At 44.5% G+C, this 21,187-nt stretch overlaps 3 protein-coding genes across 3 annotated transcripts; 2 read left to right on the plus strand and 1 right to left on the minus strand.

Moving 5' to 3' along the window:
- Window positions 1-3,437: 3,437 nt before the first annotated feature.
- LOC124684235 lies at window positions 3,438-5,941 on the minus strand. Its single transcript, XM_047218596.1, has 4 exons — window positions 5,648-5,941; window positions 4,383-5,264; window positions 4,134-4,286; window positions 3,438-4,001 (listed from the first exon to the last, which is right to left on the minus strand). Exons 1-4 carry the CDS (start codon window positions 5,651-5,653, stop codon window positions 3,633-3,635), a joined length of 1,410 nt encoding a protein of 469 aa, XP_047074552.1. The 5' UTR covers window positions 5,654-5,941; the 3' UTR covers window positions 3,438-3,632.
- Window positions 5,942-8,982: 3,041 nt separating this feature from the next.
- Window positions 8,983-12,996, plus strand: LOC124684236 (protein SCO1 homolog 1, mitochondrial-like). Its single transcript, XM_047218597.1, has 7 exons — window positions 8,983-9,063; window positions 9,150-9,407; window positions 9,632-9,722; window positions 10,523-10,735; window positions 11,453-11,542; window positions 11,716-11,848; window positions 12,572-12,996. The coding sequence occupies exons 1-7, from the start codon at window positions 8,983-8,985 to the stop codon at window positions 12,681-12,683; spliced, it is 978 nt and encodes a 325-aa protein (XP_047074553.1). The 3' UTR covers window positions 12,684-12,996.
- Window positions 12,997-13,377: 381 nt separating this feature from the next.
- LOC124661850 (non-specific lipid transfer protein GPI-anchored 9-like) lies at window positions 13,378-13,966 on the plus strand. Its single transcript, XM_047199736.1, has 2 exons — window positions 13,378-13,702; window positions 13,920-13,966. The coding sequence occupies exons 1-2, from the start codon at window positions 13,378-13,380 to the stop codon at window positions 13,964-13,966; spliced, it is 372 nt and encodes a 123-aa protein (XP_047055692.1).
- The last annotated feature ends 7,221 nt before the right edge of the window (window positions 13,967-21,187 follow it).

The following is a 21,187-nucleotide window of genomic DNA, read 5'->3' on the forward strand; positions in this document are numbered from 1 at the left end:
TCTTCCACCGGGACGGTGGTGCTACCTGCATCTTCGCCAGGGTCCCCTGCTTCCCCTACCTCGGTGCTGTGTGTGGCTCCTTTGACTGTAAGGCCGATCTTACCTACCTCGCTGTTCTTTGATGTGGTACTGGTAGTTCATAGATCTGCTAGTGCTTAAGGATGTCCATGTGGTAGTTCATTGATCTGCTAGTGTTTGTCATGTAGGCGATCATACTTTGGGCTCCCATGATCTGTCTGCGCCAACTGTGAATGCTCGGCCATCTCTGATAGCAAGCAAACCAGCCATGGTTTGGAAACCTGAGCTATCCGAGTTTGTGCTGAACCGGTTGGTTCAGCTCGTCCGTAGCGGCATTTGCTTCAACATGGGATTCAAGGAGGAGCAGGTGAACAAATTAGCCACGGATGTTCTTGCATTCGCCGGCGTACATGTCACTACTCTTTAGCTGTACAACCACATCAGAAACTGGAGGACGAAGTGGAGCGTCATCACGAAGATGAAATCCGATCGCATTCTGGACTGGAGCGAAGCTGGTTGCCGCTTAATTCTACGGCGGTGATGAAGGGGCGGCGGACGAGTACATCCTGGTACGAATCCTCATTGAGCTCCTGCATAGATCTGAAAGTATGTACATGTCAATGCCGTCTGCACTAACATGTGTTCCTTGTCAGCAGCGGTACCCGAAGCATCGTCAGTACGTCGGCACCCCGATCACCAACTACGCTCAGGTGAAGACGATCTTCACTCCCCGGTTCGTCTGCAAGGCGCAGATGTTCCAGCCTAACTTGCTGGTCAGGGCTATCGACTTCATTGCAGACAATGAAGCCGAGTATGCCGCCTACCATAAGCTGCAGCCAACAGAGAGGAGGAGCTGGCTTAGGATCTGGCTCCGCAACCAGTTTCCTGCTTAGTGCTTCTGCTTCCTTCTCATGATCCGCTGATTTTGGGAGGTGATATTGTATCCCTCCATTAGCTAGGACTTGCTACAACCTGATCCCCGGTTTGTAATGACAAACTTGTTCGAGGTGGTATATACTAACCCCTCGTGATGAACCTGTGATGCATCATGAAGTAGTTGCTTCGTTCGTGATGCATCGCCCACTAAGTACTAGTTGTTGTGTATTACCAGCATCTTTTCTAATGAACTGAATCTCATGTGTGCTGTTATTCAGTACTGGGTAACCTCACCACTCAAAGTGAAGGGATTACCACATCACTGAGCTATCTGCAACCAAACAGGCTATGGGCTGCACGACCTGGGAAGAATGGGCTGGAAACGGGCAACCAAACGATGGGGCCTGAGTTCCTTCTCTGACGCGCAAAAGGCCGCAGGCTACCAAACGACCCACCAACAGTGGCCCATGTCCCGTTCGCGACGCGCAGGGGCTCCCATCTCACTGCCGCAGTCATGCAGTAAATCGGCCCAGGCAATCAAACGCGTCCTATGCATATCCTTGGGAACGTCGATTCATGCCAACACCAGCATAGGGGTCTTTGGCAGCGTTGCATTTTCAAAATTGGTGGCTTTGATTTGCCATGCTACCAAGTTGTCGCGACTGTATTCGTGGTGTTGCACCGTAACACCACCATTACACGTACTACTTCGAGCGTAATGCGGCCACGTCGCCATTAGGCGAACCAGCAGTGGCGTTAACACTCGATGCCACTAGTAAGGCGATGGATCGCTCGCTGTGCGGAGTAGTGGTTCAAGATATCCAAGAGCTGATGGCCTCCTTCACTGTTTGTAATGTCTTTCATGTTAGATGCGAGTAGAATGTTGCCGCTTATATTTTAGCTCGTTCATGTGAGTCTAGTGATTGTCGTGTGTGCCGTGGTGTGTCCCCGGATTGTATCCGAGAAACAATTTGTATTGACATTATATTGGCTCAGCAATAAAGCACACACATTCCTTCAAAAAAAAACACTCCATGCCACTATTCAGACAATCTGGGAATGACGTTCTGCTACTATGTGGCATCACAGTTCTAGCGGCGGTTTAAAAAATTGTATAGTTAAGATAGAACTGTGAACTGAATTGAATCACGCAGGCGCCATGGGGCAATGGATCGAAGCATTGATCACATATGGGTGACATGGAGTCAAACATCTTGGGGAATTTCTATAGATGCCGCCATGGATGCAAAACAAATTTAGATAAATATAATCATTAGGCCATCACAAAGCATAGAGGAAAGCATGAAAGACGTTTAAAAAAGATACCATAATATCCTTAACAATGTTGGAGTTAGACAATCGAGTGGCAAGTGGCACGCCAATAAAGGAATTGGCAGGCGGTAGGATAGCCAAGAGATGGTCTTCTTCTTCGTCAGTAAGGTTGGATGATTTGGCAATAATAGTAGACTCGAGGCAGTCTTCTTCTTCGTCTTCCTCACCGCCAACGATATAGAATAAAACACTTATCATCGGAGTGTCTCCTCTCAAAGAAAAAACACTTCAATTCATCTCCCATGACACAGTGGCGAGAATTTTGGATGTAACAAATAGTAAATTCCCCAATTTGGATGTAATTATTTTAGTTTTCCACATCTAGAAATGTAATTAGTAGGGTCTCCCGATAATTCGGATGTAAAAAATAGTCCGCGCAAATGATCTAAAAAATAGCTCGCGCAAATAATGGGATGGTTGTATGTTCCTAATTTCTATTGCTCGTCATTGTCACTTTCATCTCTTGGCCACATTTTTTTGGAAAAGATTTTGTTCACGCATGGGGGCATTCCGGTAGACTAACCGGTGCTATATCACCGCGTAGCCGCATCCAATAAATGTATGTACATGTTTATGCTTCCTTGTTTCCTGCTTAAATATTTTTAAATAAAAAACTATCTAATAAATAGGAAAGCCACGCAATTGGAAATTTTCTTTAATTTTACTGCGGACGAGATACGTGGAAGGCGGCATTGCGGCAACATGCTTTGATCCAGTGGAGTGTGGCACGACAAATCCTCAGGGGTAGGAAGCGGGTCGGGTAATACTGAATCAGGAGGGAGGCAATTGAGAGGTTAGACGGGGGTAGGTGAGGTTCGAGTTGGTGAGTCCGCAAGTTTTTTTCTAGAGATTTGGGGTTTGTTTAACAAAAGTGACCATGAGAGAGGGCCATTTCCACTGACATATATTCCACAACTAGTACGAAATTTAATTAATCACCCAATAATGCTACTACCATGTTGTTCTCTTTTTTCCCGTTGCAACGCACATTTTTCCTAGTCCAATCTAATATTGCATCAAAGAACGTTTTAACCCAATCCCTGTAGGTGTTATACCATCAGGAGCTGCCTGCGCCACTGCTTCAGCTCGAATATATGGTAACAAAATGTGGTTCGAATGTGGTACTGGTACCCCTGTCCTCTGCCAAAATCTGGTTTCCAGATTTTTGCGTGGACGTCTGGTTAAAATAATGATCCTGGAAATGTTCTTTTGGCTAACACGCTATGTCTGCAGTGGTGCAATCCATTTGACAACGAAAACAAACAACACCAAAATACTCGATACAAATGTGAAGTGTACTTATCCTACTCAACTCACTACCATCTAAAAATAAACATAACTGAAAAGGTTCATCGGCGACAACTAATCAATACATGCTTTGCAGCGCGAGAGCGTTATTTTGTATACTAATATTCTCGCCCTCGACTCGGGAAGTGAATCCCAACATTTGAGCAGATCCCCTTGTTGATTTTGTCTCTAATCAACAACGTCTCCATCCGCGTCCACTCATTTGGAAGTATGGGCTTGCACTTCTCACACCCTGGATCCTCATGCAGGTATACGGCCTCCAGGTTCACCGCTGCCTCCATTACATTTCTGACATACCTCACGAACTTATCTTCTGCCTGAAACCCATAGATCCTGAGCTCAACCAGATTTTGGTGCTTGAAATTAGGGGCAGGTGATTCCCACTCTAGTCCTTCATCCTTCTCCTTGCTGAACGCATACATGTACCTCCGCTTCCCCTTTATCATCTCACATAAATGATCCCGCACCTGCATTCAATGAGATCAAAAACTCCTAACTAGTCACCAAAAGTTTGAACTTCAAAAAGAGATAATTTGCTTTGCATATTCAACATGAGGTGCAATAAATATGAAAAATGAATAATCAGTACAAGATTTTACCATGATGCATAGTTTCTTAAGAATGGGTGCACCTTGGAGTATGAACATTGTCCAAGACAGGTCACATTCTTCAGAAATGTTAAACAAATTCACAAGACTTAGTTTATGGAACACGGGCAACAATTGCTTTCGGCCTTCAGGTTTTACCCAAATCTGCAAGAGGGGGATAATTCAGAATTATACTAACCAAAAATAATAACTACAACCTCTCCAGAACACACACACACACCACTGAGGACATTCACTAACCTTTTCTGATTTGAAGTTCAAATGCAGATTGCTTATGGTGGTTTTACGAAGCAACTCACTTAGCTTGAGCATCTTGTGCCCAGAAAAACCAGTATTACTGATGTTCACAGTCTGGAGCAGTGGGACATAGCCCAACGAGAAGGGGTCATCTGGTGATTTAAACATATTGAATTTCACTACTGTGAGCTTTGGCACCCACTTCAGATCAACCCTCTGAAGACTGCTACAGGAAATCACTAGTTCACGGAGTTGCGGGTGTTGCACTTCCAGCAAAGACAGATACCCCATGTCACACCGCCAAAGTTGGAGAAACTCCAGTTGCTTGCATATACCAAAAATTTTGGGGAAGTATGATTCGCCTAACCTCAAATTCTCCAGCCAGAGGTGTGCAAGACCACCAAACGCGTTTGGACACGAATCAAAGAATGACATGAACTGCTTCCCATAAGCAAGCAGGTCATAAGAGGAGGTACATTTTTTACCCAATCCCGTTAAGATCGTAAACTCAACTGAAGCAACCTTTTGTGCTGCTATGGTGTTGGCAACAGTCTGGCCAAAGAAGATGGAGTCATCTCCCAAATAGAATTGCATGGACATTAGGTCAATGGTGTATAGACTTCGAGTCCTGCTTTCCAGTATGCTCCTGGTTGCTTTCAGCATGGTGGTGTTGGCCCGAGCTATATCATGTGAGGTTAACTTTTCCCTTGCATGCTTGGGTTCAAAAGAACAAACCTTTAAGATAATTTTTGAGAGCATAGCAGGGATCTGCTTCCAACGTCTGGAGAGGATGGCGGTTCGTGCTACTTCAGTGATATCAAGCCGCTCGACAATGTTGAGCAAAACATCATCAGGCAACTTGCTAAGCATGTCAACTTCATTGTCCTACAGTTGATATGGAAACAAATCAGAGTTGATTTCTTACGTCTCTAATTCAAATATTTTCCACAGACAAAGGTTAAAAAATTATCTTTTTCCACGGAAAGGCACAACTTTGATTATAGAACCTTTATATACTTTCCCACAGAAAGACGCAGTTTTGATTCTACAATTTTTGTACATACCCATGAAAGGATGCAATTTTGAGTTTAATACTTTAAGCGCGATTTGAAATTTTATACTTTCCAAGAGGAATGCGCGATTTGTTACTTCCCGACCAAAAAGGTCAATTTTTTACAATGTTCCTACTTTGTATTATTCCTTGATTTTTTTTGCAGTAATGTTGGAAGAGGGCTAAGAGGGAAAAGGGAACAGGAGGACCAACTCACCAACATGTCGAGGGAGGATTTTCCGAGGCTGATCGGGCAGCAGGTCGCCTGCGAAGAGAGCTGCTGGTCTCCTATCAAAAGGTATCGCGGTTGCCGCCAGGCCAGAAATATGTTAACTGCTATAGGTTCCTGCTACCGATGGAAACTCTGGTTTAAATATCGAAAATTTATCAATACGATGGAAAATATCGAAAAGGGGATAGAGGACTTTGATTGTAACCCGGAAGGGATTGAGATATTATTTAAAAAAAAGAAGCCGCTTCGATCGGTGACTGCGGCTGGAAGAGGAGCAGCTTGATTGCTTCGGTTGCTGGTTGCAACTTGCAAAGGAGCGGCCTCTGCTCAAGCACCTCTGGATCCTTACTACGGAATATCTTTTCTCGCGGCGACCGCCACAAAATCACTAATCTGCGGCAGATCTAACTTAGGAACGCGTGGCGGATGCCCTTGCCGCACGGCACACGCAGGATTGTATTTTTCAAGGACTCGATCGATCGCCGGCGAGAGGAAACCGCCGCGTCTCCTGCTCGGCTGCTCCCTGCCTAGCCTGGGATCCATGGCCGTGTGCGTGTGATCTCTATCGGTGGATAGGGCGGCAGGAAAAGCTCCAGATTATCAAGCGGCTCAAGATAAACTCGTTTTAAGCTTGATTTAAGATTGACTGATTCGCAAAAAAAAAATCGATTGACTCGAAAAATATAATGAGTTTGAGTATAAGTGTCATTGAGCTACCACTAGCTAGCTTGATTTCAACTCATTAGCTCGAAAGAATATATAATTATATCGACTAATAAATTTAAAATGTGCTAAAAATAAATAATAGGATAATGTGTTACCTTTACATGGTATGAACAGGATATTTTCCTTCCTTTTAGGCTGCTCATAGTGGGAGTAACATAGGTAGTAACATCACACACCCCAAAGCATTTTGGTGACATGGCATGTCAATAAATGAAAAAAGAGAGTGGGGTGGTAACTAGCTATGTTACCATAACATCACACTTCTCAAGACAAGATGAGTCTACAATCTAATAAATATGACATGCATGACACCACATATATTAACTACCCACTATGAAGGTAGTAACATAGGGTAGTAACATACACCATGTTACTACTCTATGTTACTCCCCACTATGACTAGTCTTATGTGTGACAAATTCTAACGGTTAACTAGGTGGGTAATTTTTTGGCATTAATGGTTCCTGGTCTGGCCCTATAAATAGATTCGGCCAAAGTTTGACTGGAGATATTTTATTATTTTGGTTTTAATTGGAACATAAAATTTTGTAATGTTTTGTTACGAGTTGTCTTACTAGTTAAAAATTGCATTCGATTGTGAGAAAATTTCCTGTCATTTTTAGCTCGAGATCGACTCGAAATCGTTACAAGCAGAGTACAATTAAACCAAATTTACGGCTCGACTTCGACTCAATCAAAACTCACTCAAAATTTTAATACAACCCCGCCCCTCCAACGAGGGAACTATTCGATATTGGATGAACTATCTCGACAAATAGCAACCCAGCCTCTAGACTTTGTGGATTCATGGAAAGAAGCATCCACATTTATCTTGACAAAATCTGGCGATGGTCCGTCCATTTTCTACAGATCGGTATACTTGGCTTAGTATGTTTATTGAGGTGGTCTTTCCATTCTTGAACATGTTGTCTTAACAACAAACTGAAACTGATAAACAGATTTACGTTGCTCACCATGGTTACCCCTGTTTCCTTCCACGAGGTCCAAAGAAAAGCTACCAGAAGAGTAGATCATCAAGTGCAAGTTTCAAGATTTCCTCTAACACTTCTATAACATAACGACAAGAGAGGAACTTCAAAGTATATCTTCAATTAGTGATGCTCAGAATGACAGGGATGTCTACATGTAAAAGATGTTGCTCGATGAGATCATATTCCACTCTTCCATGTACATGTATTAACATCAATTAGCTCAGCCACCATGGAAAGCTCGCAAATATCCCCCCCTATATGTTGTTGGCCTTCGAGTAAAATACTCCTCCATACATAGCTTATGCCAGCAATCGGCTTAGCTGCAATGAGGTTACCGTTAGGAAAATATGTTCCACACAGAACAAGAGCACATAATAAATCTGGGGCTTGAAGCAGACGACAACTTTAGCGCGCAACCATAGCTAGATTGAACAAGCTAAGTTCATGAAAGCCCAACCTTCCTTCCTCCTTTGATAGTTTCATCTTCTCCCAACCAACCCAATGCATCTTCTTCGTTTCATCATTGAGACCACCAAAATCAACACACTGGTTGTCCAATATCATCACATAGAGACTTGGTAAGAGCAAAGCAAGCCATATCATATGTAGGAATCACTTGAGCCACTGCCTTGATGAGGATCTCCTTTGCCGTCATTGATGTCAGTTTTTCTTCCGAACCTTGGATTCTCTTCCAAATCTTATCCTTTATGTAAGCGAAACATTGAGTTTTTGATCTTCCCAAATACGTAGGCAACACAAGATTCTTCCCCTCGGTCACTTACGATCCTAGCTCCAAACATTGCATCAACAAATTCTTTGTATTTCTTGTTGCATTTTTACTAAGCATGACCGATGACTTTTCTCTGTTAATCCTTTTCCCGGAGTCTTCCTCATAGATTTGAAGAATAGACTTGGTGATCTCCACACCCTGAACATTGGATTCTAACACGAACAAAGAATCATCCGCAAAAAAGATGGTTTAAGCCCATCGTTTCCCGCCTTATTTAGTAGTGCTGAGAAACCTAAAACACACAAAATAAAAAGAGATAATGGGATATAGGGTCCCTCTGTCTTAGCCCTCTTCCTGGATTCATGACATGTGTGAGATCTTCATTCACCCGAAACTGTATGAACCAATTGTGACACACTCCATAATGAGCTGAACAAAACTTCCATCGAAACCCATCTTTCTCAAGATGCCCTCCAAAAAAGACCATTCAACCCTGTCATAGGTTTACTCTGTCGAGCTTAAACCGCCAAATACACATATTTCCCTCTCCCCTTTCTTCTCATATAGTGTGACATTTCATATGCATATCTCTTTTTTTTTTGTTTGATGGGAAAGGGCTCACATCCTCAAAGCCCATTTTAACTCACTACTCAGACGGAGGCCCAATAGAGTTTGTGGCATTGTAAAACCTCTCACCAAACTATCTAACGGGCTTCGGCCTAAAGGCCCATAAACACGCCTCACTTGCGAAACAAGTAAGGAAGTTGCTCCATCCCCGGCGGCGCCGCCTCCTCCTCCCGCACTTCCCGCCGCCGCCCACTCGCACGGCGAAACAAGCACTCGCCTGCGCACCGACGACGGCGACGGCGATGATGAGAAGGCAGGCGCTCCAGCTGCTCGGCCGCGCGCTGCGCATTTCCGCCCCGAGCGCTCCGCCGCTCCGTCGCCCTCAGGTCAGCACGAACCCCCGCTCGCCCCAAATCTGCTCTTTTCCTCTGTCGCTAACGCGGCGGCGCTGTGTGTCTTGTTCGCGCGGCAGCTCGCCGCCGTGGGAGGATGGAGATCCGGGGCAGCGCCGGCGGGGTTTTTCTCGACCGACGCCGCTGCAGGTGTGTCCGCGGCTGCCGGTGCCGCGCAGGGCGGTTCCAGGCCCGAGGCGGCTGCGGCTGCGTCTTCCGCCGCGGCGCAGGGAGGTTCCAAGTCTGCGGAGGTGGCTGCGGCGGTGGCACAGGGGTCCGGTGGCGGCGGGCAGGATGGGAAGTCGGAGCAGGACAAGGGGAAGTCTGTCCGGGGAGGGGTAAGCGAGCTGTTTGAGATCACCTCTATTTTTCTACATGTCTGTGCCTTGCATCGTGATACCGATTCTCACTTGGAACTACTAGAACATCTGCATTTACGAGTAGTGGTCTTCTGAATATGAGCGCCAGAAAATGGTCCATTTCTGCCTTCTGTGATACTAGAAAACTGTGTGCTTAGTCAGTTGAAGAGTAATTCTCACGTGGCTATGTTCCTTGCTTGCAGCCCGTGTCATGGCTGAGCTTTCTTCTGCTTCTCGTGACCGGAGGAGGAATCATAGTCTACTACGACAAGGAAAAGAAGCGTCAAATTGAAGGTAGATTACTATGGTGAGTTAGTGTAGTTTTGTGCTGTGTGCTTCCAACTCGTGGTAGTGCTATCAGTACTTCTAAGAGAAACTCTTATGCTGTTCAGGCCATACCAAATCAGATAGAAAGTTGAACATATAGCAGTTACGAATCGAACATATATATGCAGCTTAGGGTAACTAAGTCTAAGACGAATTTCGCAGCCATAAAAATGGAGTGGCATCATCTTTTGCTTCTTTTAGTAAAGTGCAACAAAAAAACCCGAACAGATAGCAATCTTTTTTGAGTGTTATATCTAGAGATTAATCAATTCTGATGTTAATTCTGACTGTCATGTATTTCTAGCTGCTACTCTCTATCATGTCAATATGCAAAATAGTATTGTCTTTTGTTTCTTTAAGTAAAGCACCAATGGATGAACTGAAAAATCCAATATACTTTCAGTGCTATTTATCTGCTGTTATTTCTGACTGTCAGTTCTCTTTTACCTGGGTCTTGACATTTCTAGCTCCTACTCTACCATGTTAATATGAAGAGCGACACAAACCAAATATAATAGTAGTTCATTTATGTGGTTGTGCCTGAGGTGCTTTATGTTGGTATGATTTGCTATTTCGATTGCGCATTTTGACATGATACTTCCCTTAATTGAGAAAGACAATTTATTTATCACACCTGTTGGGACCAATGCTACCCATGTCTTTCTTTACGTACTTGTGACATCCATTTGCAAAGCGATTTCTTCTTTAAACTTGTATTTTATTGTTGGATCTAGCATTCTAGATGATTTTGTCCCCTGGTTTCTCAGAGTTGAAGAACAAAACAAATTCTGTAAAGCCAGCACAGACAGTAGGAACTGCTGCTATTGGTGGTCCATTCAGTCTTCTAAATCATGATGGGAAACCTGTCACTGAAAAGGACTTCTTGGGTAAATGGACGCTGCTATATTTTGGGTTCACACATTGCCCTGACATTTGTCCAGATGAACTTCAGAAGATGTCTGCTGCTTTGAATAAGATCAGTAAGTCAATTTAATCTTCCTTTGGCTAGGATTGTTATGTGCTGAGTTAAGCATAAAACATACTTAGCTGCTTTTCATCAAGCTAATGGTCTTATGTTGGGTAATGAAGTAGTTTAGTTATCAGTTTGTCACTGTCTCACTGATAACATGCCAAACTGTCCTTATATGAAGCTATTGCACACTCATAATGCATTCATTTGTTGCGTACCAGTTATATCTTACCGACTTATTATCCTGTAGCTAATGGTCTTATGTTGGGTAGGATTTTGCATACCAGTTATATCTTACATAATACGGGTGTTCATCAGAGTACTGAATTGAATTGGCTGTTTCTATACTGAAGCTCAATCAAATAAATTTGACTAGACAAAACATCCCAACTATGCCATATTGGATATTACCGACTTATTATCCTGTATTGTGGAAATACATTCTTAGAGCCTTTAAATATATTTCTAGAACTGCATTAGGACATTTCTATAGGGATCCTCTTATGTTGTCCGTTTTAGCTATGTGTGAATTTGTAATTAGCTCCCGTGCTACCCATATTAAGCCATAGGGAAGTTTCAAGGTAAAAGTTCATTTTGCTACAGTTAAGATTGCAGAAAAATAGAGAGAGAATGAAAGAGAACCAGACTAAGAGACATAATCATTGCTCTTATTCAGTTTTTAGATGCTTTCCAGTGATATCATAAAGTTTTGCTTTCATTTGTTCAGAGGAAAAGGAGAAACTAGACATTGTGCCAGTATTCATCTCGGTTGATCCTGAAAGAGACACTGTCGAGCAAGTCCATGATTATGTCAAAGGTATGTAAGTTCTGTCTTGGGTGATGGCTCATTGTGCTACAATAATTAGTTTATTATTTTGCTGCATGCATTAGAATTTGTGTATCATTCTTTTAGATTTTCTGAAACATACTTTGTCATATCGTGTATTGTTCAGTTATGGTGCCTAACACTGGCGCTTGTCTGTCTGCCAGAATTTCATGAAGATCTAATAGGACTAACTGGTACCTCTGAGGAGATAAGGAAGGTTGCTCGTGCTTACCGAGTTTACTATATGAAGACAGAAGAGGAGGGTTCTGACTACCTTGTTGACCATTCCATTGTCATGTATGTAAACTTTCTTCTTAATTTTTTTATTACTTTGTTTCCTTCCTGTGATTTTGATGGTATCTCTGGTTAGCAATTGCTAGGCACTAACTAGTCAACAGAAATAGAAATATAATTTTGTTGTATGCAAAAGCAGAAAACCTTCATTAGAGGAAACAATTAGGCTATTTTTGTTTGTGCCAATTGCCCAATTATTGAGCTAAAACACCTGATTTACCAACATGCTGTGTTTGACTGGACTTGGTCTGGCATACAATATGCTATTATGCCTATTCCTTTTTTTTTTTATAAACTATTATGCCTATTCCTTAGTAACAACTAACAAGGCGAGCTGTCATTAATTAATGAGCCCTAGCCAAATGGGTCAACATGCAATATTTGTTGGGTGCGTCTATTGTACTATGTTCTGATGACTGATTCCTATGAGCTGCCCAGTTCATGTTCTTCTTTAGTGAGTGGCTGTTCATGTTCTTCTTTTGTAGCCAACTGCAATGAGAGTTAACAGTTTGAACATAAAAATTCAGAAGTCTATAATCATTTGTAGTACTAGTGAATGCATACTGCTACGTGTTTACCATAAAATTAGTATATGAAATAGTCACAGCTGCCTTGATGAAATACAAATAAAGAGTTGTTACCTCCAACAATATGTTTACCTTGAAGTAGCAATTAGCTTGGAGCTTGGTAAGGCCAGATACTGACTTTATGTTTGTATACTTTCAGGTACTTGATGAACCCGAAAATGGAGTTTGTTAAATTCTTTGGGAAGAACTATGATGAGGATACGCTTGCTCAAGGCATCATTAAGGAAATCCGAGAGCACAAGAGCAGCTGAAACTCCGTGCTTCATTTTGACCGGACACTATTTAGAACTGTTCTCAAATAAAGACCTCAATGATGCTACTGGCTAGCTACTGTTAGTTCGTTCTGGAATTTCGGGGCCTTACTATAATCATTATTTATTATGTTGAGAGTTCAGACCTTTAGTTAGCAGATTTTGGCTCTACGGCGAGGGAATTGAAACAACTTCACTTTTTCTGTGTGTGTTTGAGAAATTCATCATCATGGCGTATAATTTTCCTTTGGGTGAACAGTCATTATGACGTTTCATGGACAATTCTGTTACTTGGGTTCGCTTGGAAAAAAAATTCTGCTACTTGGGTCTAACCTTGAATTTTTCCTTTTCTTGATTGTTCAGTAACATTTGTGGTCAAATACTCTGTTCAAATGTTCACAGACTCTAGAAGCAGGCACGTACGTGCCATGCAGGCGTGTGAGAGAAACGAATCGTCTCGATCGGAACTGGTCTGCTGGTCAGAGGTTCGCTACCGGACTTGGTCACTTGGTCACAAGTTTGAACTGACACGTACTTTTTCGTGTTGGAAGTGTTCTCCGGGAGCAAAGCTATTTTTCCTGTACAAAAAGGGGCGTAAGTACATCAGAAGCTAAGAAGAAAGGAAGAGACCGAGAGCGCACGCTCACGAAATAAACACCAGCTTTGCCTGAAGAAAGCGGAGAGAGAGAGACAAATGGCGATGCGGGCGGTCGTGGTGCTGCTGGCGGCGGCGGCGGCCGTGAGCCTGTTCGCGGCGGGCGCGTCGGCGCAGACGACGGAGCCGCCGTCGTGCGCGTTGAAGCTGGTGGCGTGCGCGGCGTACATGAACGGGACGGACGCGGAGACGCCGCCGGACACCTGCTGCGGCCCGCTGAGGGACGCCGTGCAGAACCAGCGGACGTGCCTCTGCGAGCTCTACGTGGCGCCGGCGATCTTCGCGGCCTACCGCATCAACGTCACCGACGCGCTCCGCCTCCCCAAGCGCTGCGGCATCAGCGAGGACGTCACCAGCTGCCCCAGTAATTGTTCAACTCGCCCCTTCCGCACTTCCATCTCTTCTTGTTCTTCCTTGGCATGCAAACAACAAAAACATTTTTTCTGTTCCTCTAGTCTCTAGCAGATGTGGTTTTTATTCATTCTCCCACATCCGATTTACGACGATTAGAGCTGTTCATTTAGGCATTCTTACCCATAAAAAGTCCACTTCTTTTAAATTTCATGGTAAATTTGTGTAAGCAAGAATAAGCATGATGTGGTCTAGGCAGTACCACAGGGAGGTGTGACAACACGCATAGCCGAAAACACGAAGCGATGAGTAAGTTGGGTGTGTACCTAGCAGACCGCACGGGCGTGTCATACAGAGAAAAGTTTCATCCCAAAACTTAAGAGGCATACCAGCGTGAGCACGAAGTGAAGGGCCAATCTCAACAATATGACGATGTTTTCTTTCAGCTGTCTCATTTCGCTGATGCGCATGGAGACATGATACAAGATGAGAGATTCCCTGTGTTTGGTAGATGAAGTTGAGTTTGGCATACTGTTGAGGTTTGACAAAAGAAGAAGGGATGAAGCTCTATAAACACGTGGTTATCATATGTGAAACGATGAACAGAGCGAAGGATTTTAGATGTCGTTAGGGACATACAAAACATTGCGAAGATGAAATTTTTGAGCATGGTTAGGAACTATTGATTGACCGATATGGGAAATAGTCATACCTTGTCCATTCGTAGTATTAACCTTCTCGTAGCCCTTGTATGTGTCCCGCATCGTCAGATCATCGAGCTCTCACCGTAAGCTGCATTGATCTCTTTGTCACCATGACCATCATCATCTTCATAGCGGGACCAACAATCCCTGGCATCGTGGTCTTCTTTGTTGCAAATCTGACAAGTGACGTTAGACCATGCAGTAGTGCGGCCTCGACCATAGCCACGTCCTTGACCCCCTCTAGGAGGTCCACGACCACCACCACTGCCTTGATAATTTGGGCGATCATCACGTCGACCATCTCTATGCTCATCACGCGCTCACCCCAGTCACCATGCGGCTTGCCAGGGTTGTAGGAATTGTTGTTGGAGTAGTAATGTGGCCGACGGTGGCAGGAAGCAGCATTGGCTGATATCTCAAACTCGTCAGGCGGCGATGCGTTCAACATCTCTTGGCACTGATCATATGCATGCAGGTGGGGGTAGAGAATGCTCAGCGAGATCGGCGTGGTGGAAACACTGAGAGCAGCCACCAGCGAATTGTAGCCGCCTCCAAGCCTAGCAAGAACATAGGAGACAAGCTGTCGATCGTGCAGAGGATGACCAGCCAAGACAAGCTCATCGGCGAACCCCTGCATCTTTGTAAGAAACTCAACGGTGGTCCTCTGGAGCTTCTTGGCGTTTACGAGGGCCACAAGGAGATGGGAGACACGGGCCTCGCTTTGTGATGCAAAAATCTCTTCGATTGCTTGTCAAACCCCAGCCGTGTGCTCAATCCGATGGGGAAATGTGGTAGAATTTCTAGGGGGAGCGAGTAGATAGGATAGGACAATTTGGTCCCGTGCGAGCCAGACTGCGTATGCCGGATTTGGCACCAGTTTCACCTGGGCATCAGCAGTTTTCTCTGCCGGTGTAGGAGGCAGCTCTTGCGGCGGAGCAGCATTGGAGCCATCGAGAAGGCCGATGAGTTGTGCTCCATGGATTGTGGGAAGCACCTAAGAATGCCAGATGATAAAGTTCTTTTGCGTCAATTTGTTGGACAGCGGTGTCCCAAGATTGATCAGGGGAAGGGAAGTGCTTGAAGACGACATGGCGGACAGGTGTGGCGATGAGGGCGGCGATGGTTGCCGACGATCTGCGACGGGCAGCGTGGATGGATATGCGTCAAGGCGATCAGGTAGATGTGGGGGAAGAGCCGGCTTCTGATACCATGTAAAAATTTACGAAACAGGGTATTTTAGGGAGTTCTTTTGTGGTACCCTCAAATAAATAATAACCCTTTATTTTCGTCCATCCAGTGGTCCAGAAAGTTTCATACCACTGTCCAAAACTTGACCGGTATGATACATACCTGAGGCAATTTTCGCACATCAGAAAAATAAAACCGTACACGGGCTCGGCCCAGTAGACAGTCTAACCCAATAGATTGGTCCAGGCCCAACAACTGTCGATCCAAGAGGGTAAGGCGAGAGTTCTATCCCTCGTTCTTCCGTCACTGGGAAAGGTGCCGCCGCCGTTCTCTTCCCTTCCCCAACTCCGGCGACCGCCCCTCGCCCCCTCCGTTCGGCATGACGGCCTGATGTAGACTTGCCCCCGTCCGTCGTCCCCTTCCCCAATACTGTCCCAGTGGCGGCGGCCTTGGCCCTTGGCCTCGGCGTGGATCCAAGATCGGAAGTGCCGTCATCGTCGCTCGCCAAGGCGGCCAAGCCCACCCAGTGGCGGCGCCAGGATAAATGGTAGGTATTCATTGTATTTTTTCGCAAAAAAAGAAACATTCATTCAGTTCAAACTTCAAAACCTGGACCCTGGAAACTAGCTCCCGTTTTGGTCATGGATTTGTGGTACCTGTTGATTCATTTCGTTTACTGTCATGGACACAAGATGCATTGATGCACAACACAGACATCCAAACATTTGATAGAGTCACGGCTTTGTCGCAAAGCCACCGGAAGTTACCTGCTACGATTTCTACCGATTTTCGTATTTGCACAATGGTAGGTATGTAGCTTCTTTACTTTGATAGTCTAGTTGTCGACTATGATAAACAAAGAAATTTAAATTTATAATCTCCTACTGCTAATCTGCTAGACTGATATGCCAATGCGGCTGAAAGAGGTTGGTGTTTAAGAGATGAATAGTACTTTGCCTGCCCGCTGGGCGCCGCACCAATCGCCTGCTCCGCCGCCGGTTGCTGCCGCAATCGTTAGGGACCCCAGGGCTGCCGGGCCGCCTGCCGCCGTGTGTGTGTTAGTGTGTTTGGTACTCTCGTTGACCGATTCGACTCTTGGTGACGGTGCAACCTTGCGAGCGAGCAGACGGCGTGTGGCTGTGGCCTGTGGGCTGGCTATCGGTTGTGTCCTGTTACCTTATGGGGTTGTGCCATATGACTACATGTATAAAAAAGTTCCTCGGAATCTTGAATATTCAAACGAATACACCTGCATACTCCCGGTGGCGCTGTCGATGAGCCCACCACGCGGTTCTGGGAGATGTGTCTGGTTGTCATCATGGCGCGCTGCCCGTGCTATCCCGGCGATGGTGCATGAGGTGGGAGGAGGCCGACGAAATGGTGCTTGGAGGTGAAATGGAAGGAGTCAATGCGAGGCGTCGCCGACGCGTGTTTCGGTGGTAACTGGCGTGTCGCCTTCTCCACGTCTTCTGCGTGATGCGTGTGGTCGATTGTGAGCTGCAGTTGCATGCGAGAGGAGGGAGTCGAAACCCAGTCGGTCAGCTGCGAGGTGCCCGCGACGCCCAGGTAGCCTGTGCTCGTGCGGGTGCTGGTAAGGTGTGCCTGGGCTCTACCAGCCGCCTGGTATGTGTATAAAGAAGGTCTTTATCCAGTTCTTCTCCAAGATTTCCAGATAAACTGCAACTCTGTTGGTTTTCTTCGGCATTTGCAATCATAACATTATACTTGCCTGCCTGTTGCATTGCTGATAGTTCTAGTTTCATTGTTCATAGTTTAACTTTTATTTGCAATGCATAATTTCTGCTGTTGGAAAAATAGTGTGCTTTTAGCACCCAGATTATGCTCGAGCTAACTGTCTACTTGTCAAATGGTGGTTAAGTCATTGCTGTGAAACAAGTGTTGCACTTGGTGGATTTTATCATGAAACAAATGTTCTCTTTCTGCAAATTAAGCATATACCCTACCGGGATACTCTGCATTTGTTCTGTCTATGCCATCAGTTCCTCCCTTCTTCAGCTTCAATTTATCTTATTGCCTCCTATCCAATGGTTCTTTTCTTTTGCTTACAGTTTGATATAGCAACTTCCAGCGTTCCCCCTGGTAAGATGCTCATGTACCATTTAGCGAAATTATCAAAACATTTTTATAGGGATGTATGTCTTGTCTGTAGAATTTGTTTTTGTGTACTTTACTCCTGACAGCACTGAATTGGACGCCCGAAGAAGCCAAAATCTCGTCAGTGAAGCCCTCAAAACGCAGGAAGAGGTTGATTGAGTTGCATAAGCTCCTTACCACCCAGGAGAGATGACAATAGCATTGGTCTGCCGTGTTGCGGTATTAGTTGTTAGCTTAGTTGGAAACAGTAAAGGTGTAGGAAAACCTTGTGCCGAGATCATTTATTTTTACCATAACATAGTAGAACAATATTATGTACCGTAGAGTTGAGTTGAGGAATAAGCCACGTGTGTGTATCAGTGACCTTGTTAGTCGTGATCAAATGTTGTTTCTGAAGCTCTACTCTTGATGTGTGAAGCAGCAAAGATAAGGTTTAATCATGAAAAAACTTCCATGGTGGAGTTCCCATTTATTTGAATATGAGTTGTGTTCTCAATGCCAAAATCATTACTACGTATCTTGCATGTAAGTGGTAATTACAAGAGAAATCATTAGTATGTAGCTCGTTTGTAAGTGGTCAGCTATATTGCCGGCAACGAGTTAAGAAACAAATGAAATAAATGGGGTGGCAATATTCAGAGTCATCTCTAAACCCAGAGCACGTTGATGAGGACATTTGCTTCAATTGCCTTGATGGTTGGCCATATTTGAACTTCTCTAAAATGGCAGTTTGTAACTGCTCATTTGTATTCCTTTTCTAGTACTCTCTCCGTCTCAGTTTACTAGTCTTCCCCGTAACCCTAGATCGCAATTTGACATATATAATTTAAATTATATAATGCAAAAATTATATCATTAGAAAATAGAACATCTAAACTTTCTAATGATATAATTTTTATAACATATAACTAATACTACCTTGATAAAATTTGCGACCTAGAGGTACACGCACGCTTAATAAAATGTGAGAGAGGGAGTACTACTACTGGAAGTCCTAATTACTAGTACCAAACCATCTCCATTTCTTCAGTAAGTCCTAATTACAAGCAGGACCGGTATCTGGAACTTCTCTACTATTAGTCAATATTATCTTCCTCCGATGTCACCCACACTCAGGTGGCACCGGAGGCGGGGTCTATCTCTCCCGCGCTGCCTCATCGCGATGGCCATGGCCAGGGCTGCGGCATGTGGAGGCACGGGGAGGGCACGTGGTGGCGATGCGGAGGGCACGCGGTGGAAGGTGCTGCGTGATAAGCGTCCTGCTGCCCGTGGTCGCGCATGGCGGCTGGGCTCGATTTGGGCCTAAGCAATTCACCCCAAATCCAAACCTGAAACCAGGAACAAGAAAGTACAGCTCAGCACTACATATTATGATGGAAATCTGCAATTTCAGAAGAACGGGCTGCAAATACTATACTAGAATGTGAAAACGGTAGTACTCTGAGCAGCAAACTATTACGTAACAAAATAAGTTATGAAATGGTAATCCAACTGAAAATTTAATAACCCAAATTATGAAGCAGTGTGGACTATTATAGGAGAAGATTATGCATAATCTGCATGCAAACCAGCCCATACACAGAACAAGTTTATGCATGTATCAGACGTTATTGCAATATCAAATATAATGTCTCCATGCAAATTTCAGACATTGACTGCTTGACTTGCCCTTTCAGCTAAGACTAATTTAGTAAGCACACCTAACATGCAATCAGTATTAGTATCAAAGAAGAAACTGAATTAACAATGATTACTTTCAAAATACACATGACATAATTCATGACTAAATAAAACAGTCTGAAATCAGTCCACGACATGTATATAGAAATTTGGTAAATGAGTAAGATTTAAGATGGATATATGAAAAGAGAGAACAAAACAACTACAACAGAATTAAAAGGAAATAGACCGACCGTGTTATGGGCTATGACAATCTCCATTATTTGAAGGTACAATCATCCTAGCGATAAAACAAGAGAGACCATACATAAACCAGCAATTTCTTTTAAACTTTTTAGATGAGGACAGATGAATTTTACACGAATTGTTGGCAAACACTGAACAATTATACCCGCCCCTCCTCTCTGCTCTGTTTTTTCAGAGCCAGGATGCAAGAACCACTGATATTAAATCATTAATTCTTATTACTCAGTGAAACTAATATCTAGCTGACTGAATTTGGCTACAGTTCCCTTAGATTCTCGTTTTCGAAAGGGAATTCGCTGCAAAGTTAGAAGCAGCTATGTGCTATGCAACATCGCGCACATAATCTGAATAATGTGAAGTCTCAGGTTCACGGCTGCTATGATTTCAGGAAACAAGAACTTTTTTTCCACTGGCCATGAACTAAACCGCATCAGCGACGACACCAACAATAGTATACCTTCTACTATGATGCTTCGGGATCGATGTACCTGGCGGGATTGGTGGCGGCTTATGCTGCTATGCAGGACGGGGCCAACCTGGTTGCGGCGTCGGTCATCCGCGATGCAGGGGTCGACCTGGTGGCGGCATCGCTCTCCGGCGAAGCAGGACGAGGCCGACCTGTTGGCGGCGGCGCTGGCCGGCGAAGCAGGACAGGGCAAACCTAGTGGTGTCGTCGGTCGCCCGCGATGCAGGACGGGGCCGACCTGAGGGCGGAGTCGCTCTCCGGCGATGCAGGACAGGGCCGACCTGGTGGCAGCGGCGGTCGACCGTGATGCAGGACAGTGGCGGTGTCGCTGGATGCGGCGGCGACATTTCTGGCAGCTGGAGGTCGTGTCCTCTGCCTGGAAAACTGTAGCATCCAATTGTTTGGGCCGCGTTGGATACTCCTATTTTTTTTTATCTCTAGGTCTTGCTGGGCTGTCGGGCCTAATCTATCTCGTTTAATCTTGATCGTTGTCTTAAACCATACCTCTCTATTTGTGAGGAGTGGTAAAAGGTACTGTAAAACAAGCCATTTTAGGGTTCTACTCAGATGCCTTACCGAGCCCCTTGATCACGTGTGTATGGAAGGTGATATGCGTCACCCAAGCGTACAAGTATAGGACTCGGGTACTGTGTATCAGACTATCAGGTCAGTTACAATACGTGCCATGCATAGACATACTCTAGCTCTAGACATACGCTAACTCTAACAAGAAGGGAAAAAATAAGAGGTTGGAAGCATTGAGGATCCCAATTGCCTTGAGCTTCCCCAGTCTGTCCTTTGATAAGCTTAGTTTAATTCAGTGGGTTAAGGGTGTTAGTCTATCAGGTTGTGTTGGTTTAATATACTCCGTACCACATTTACTAGATGAATGATTCGCCTCCGGCCGTTAGCCTTGGATCTTTGAATATGGCTAATTTGTACCTTTGCCATGATGTTTACATTTTCATTCGAAAAGTATCTTGTTTGACCTCAACAAATAGAGCCATGAAATTTGGCAGTCTGCAATTTGCTTACGATTTTATTGGTGTGCATTTTTCCACTTCCACTACAACCTTTGCGTAGTGCCCATGTTGTACTT

Source organism: Lolium rigidum, chromosome 1 (assembly GCF_022539505.1).
Source record: "Lolium rigidum isolate FL_2022 chromosome 1, APGP_CSIRO_Lrig_0.1, whole genome shotgun sequence".
Taxonomy (NCBI): Eukaryota; Viridiplantae; Streptophyta; class Magnoliopsida; order Poales; family Poaceae; genus Lolium; species Lolium rigidum.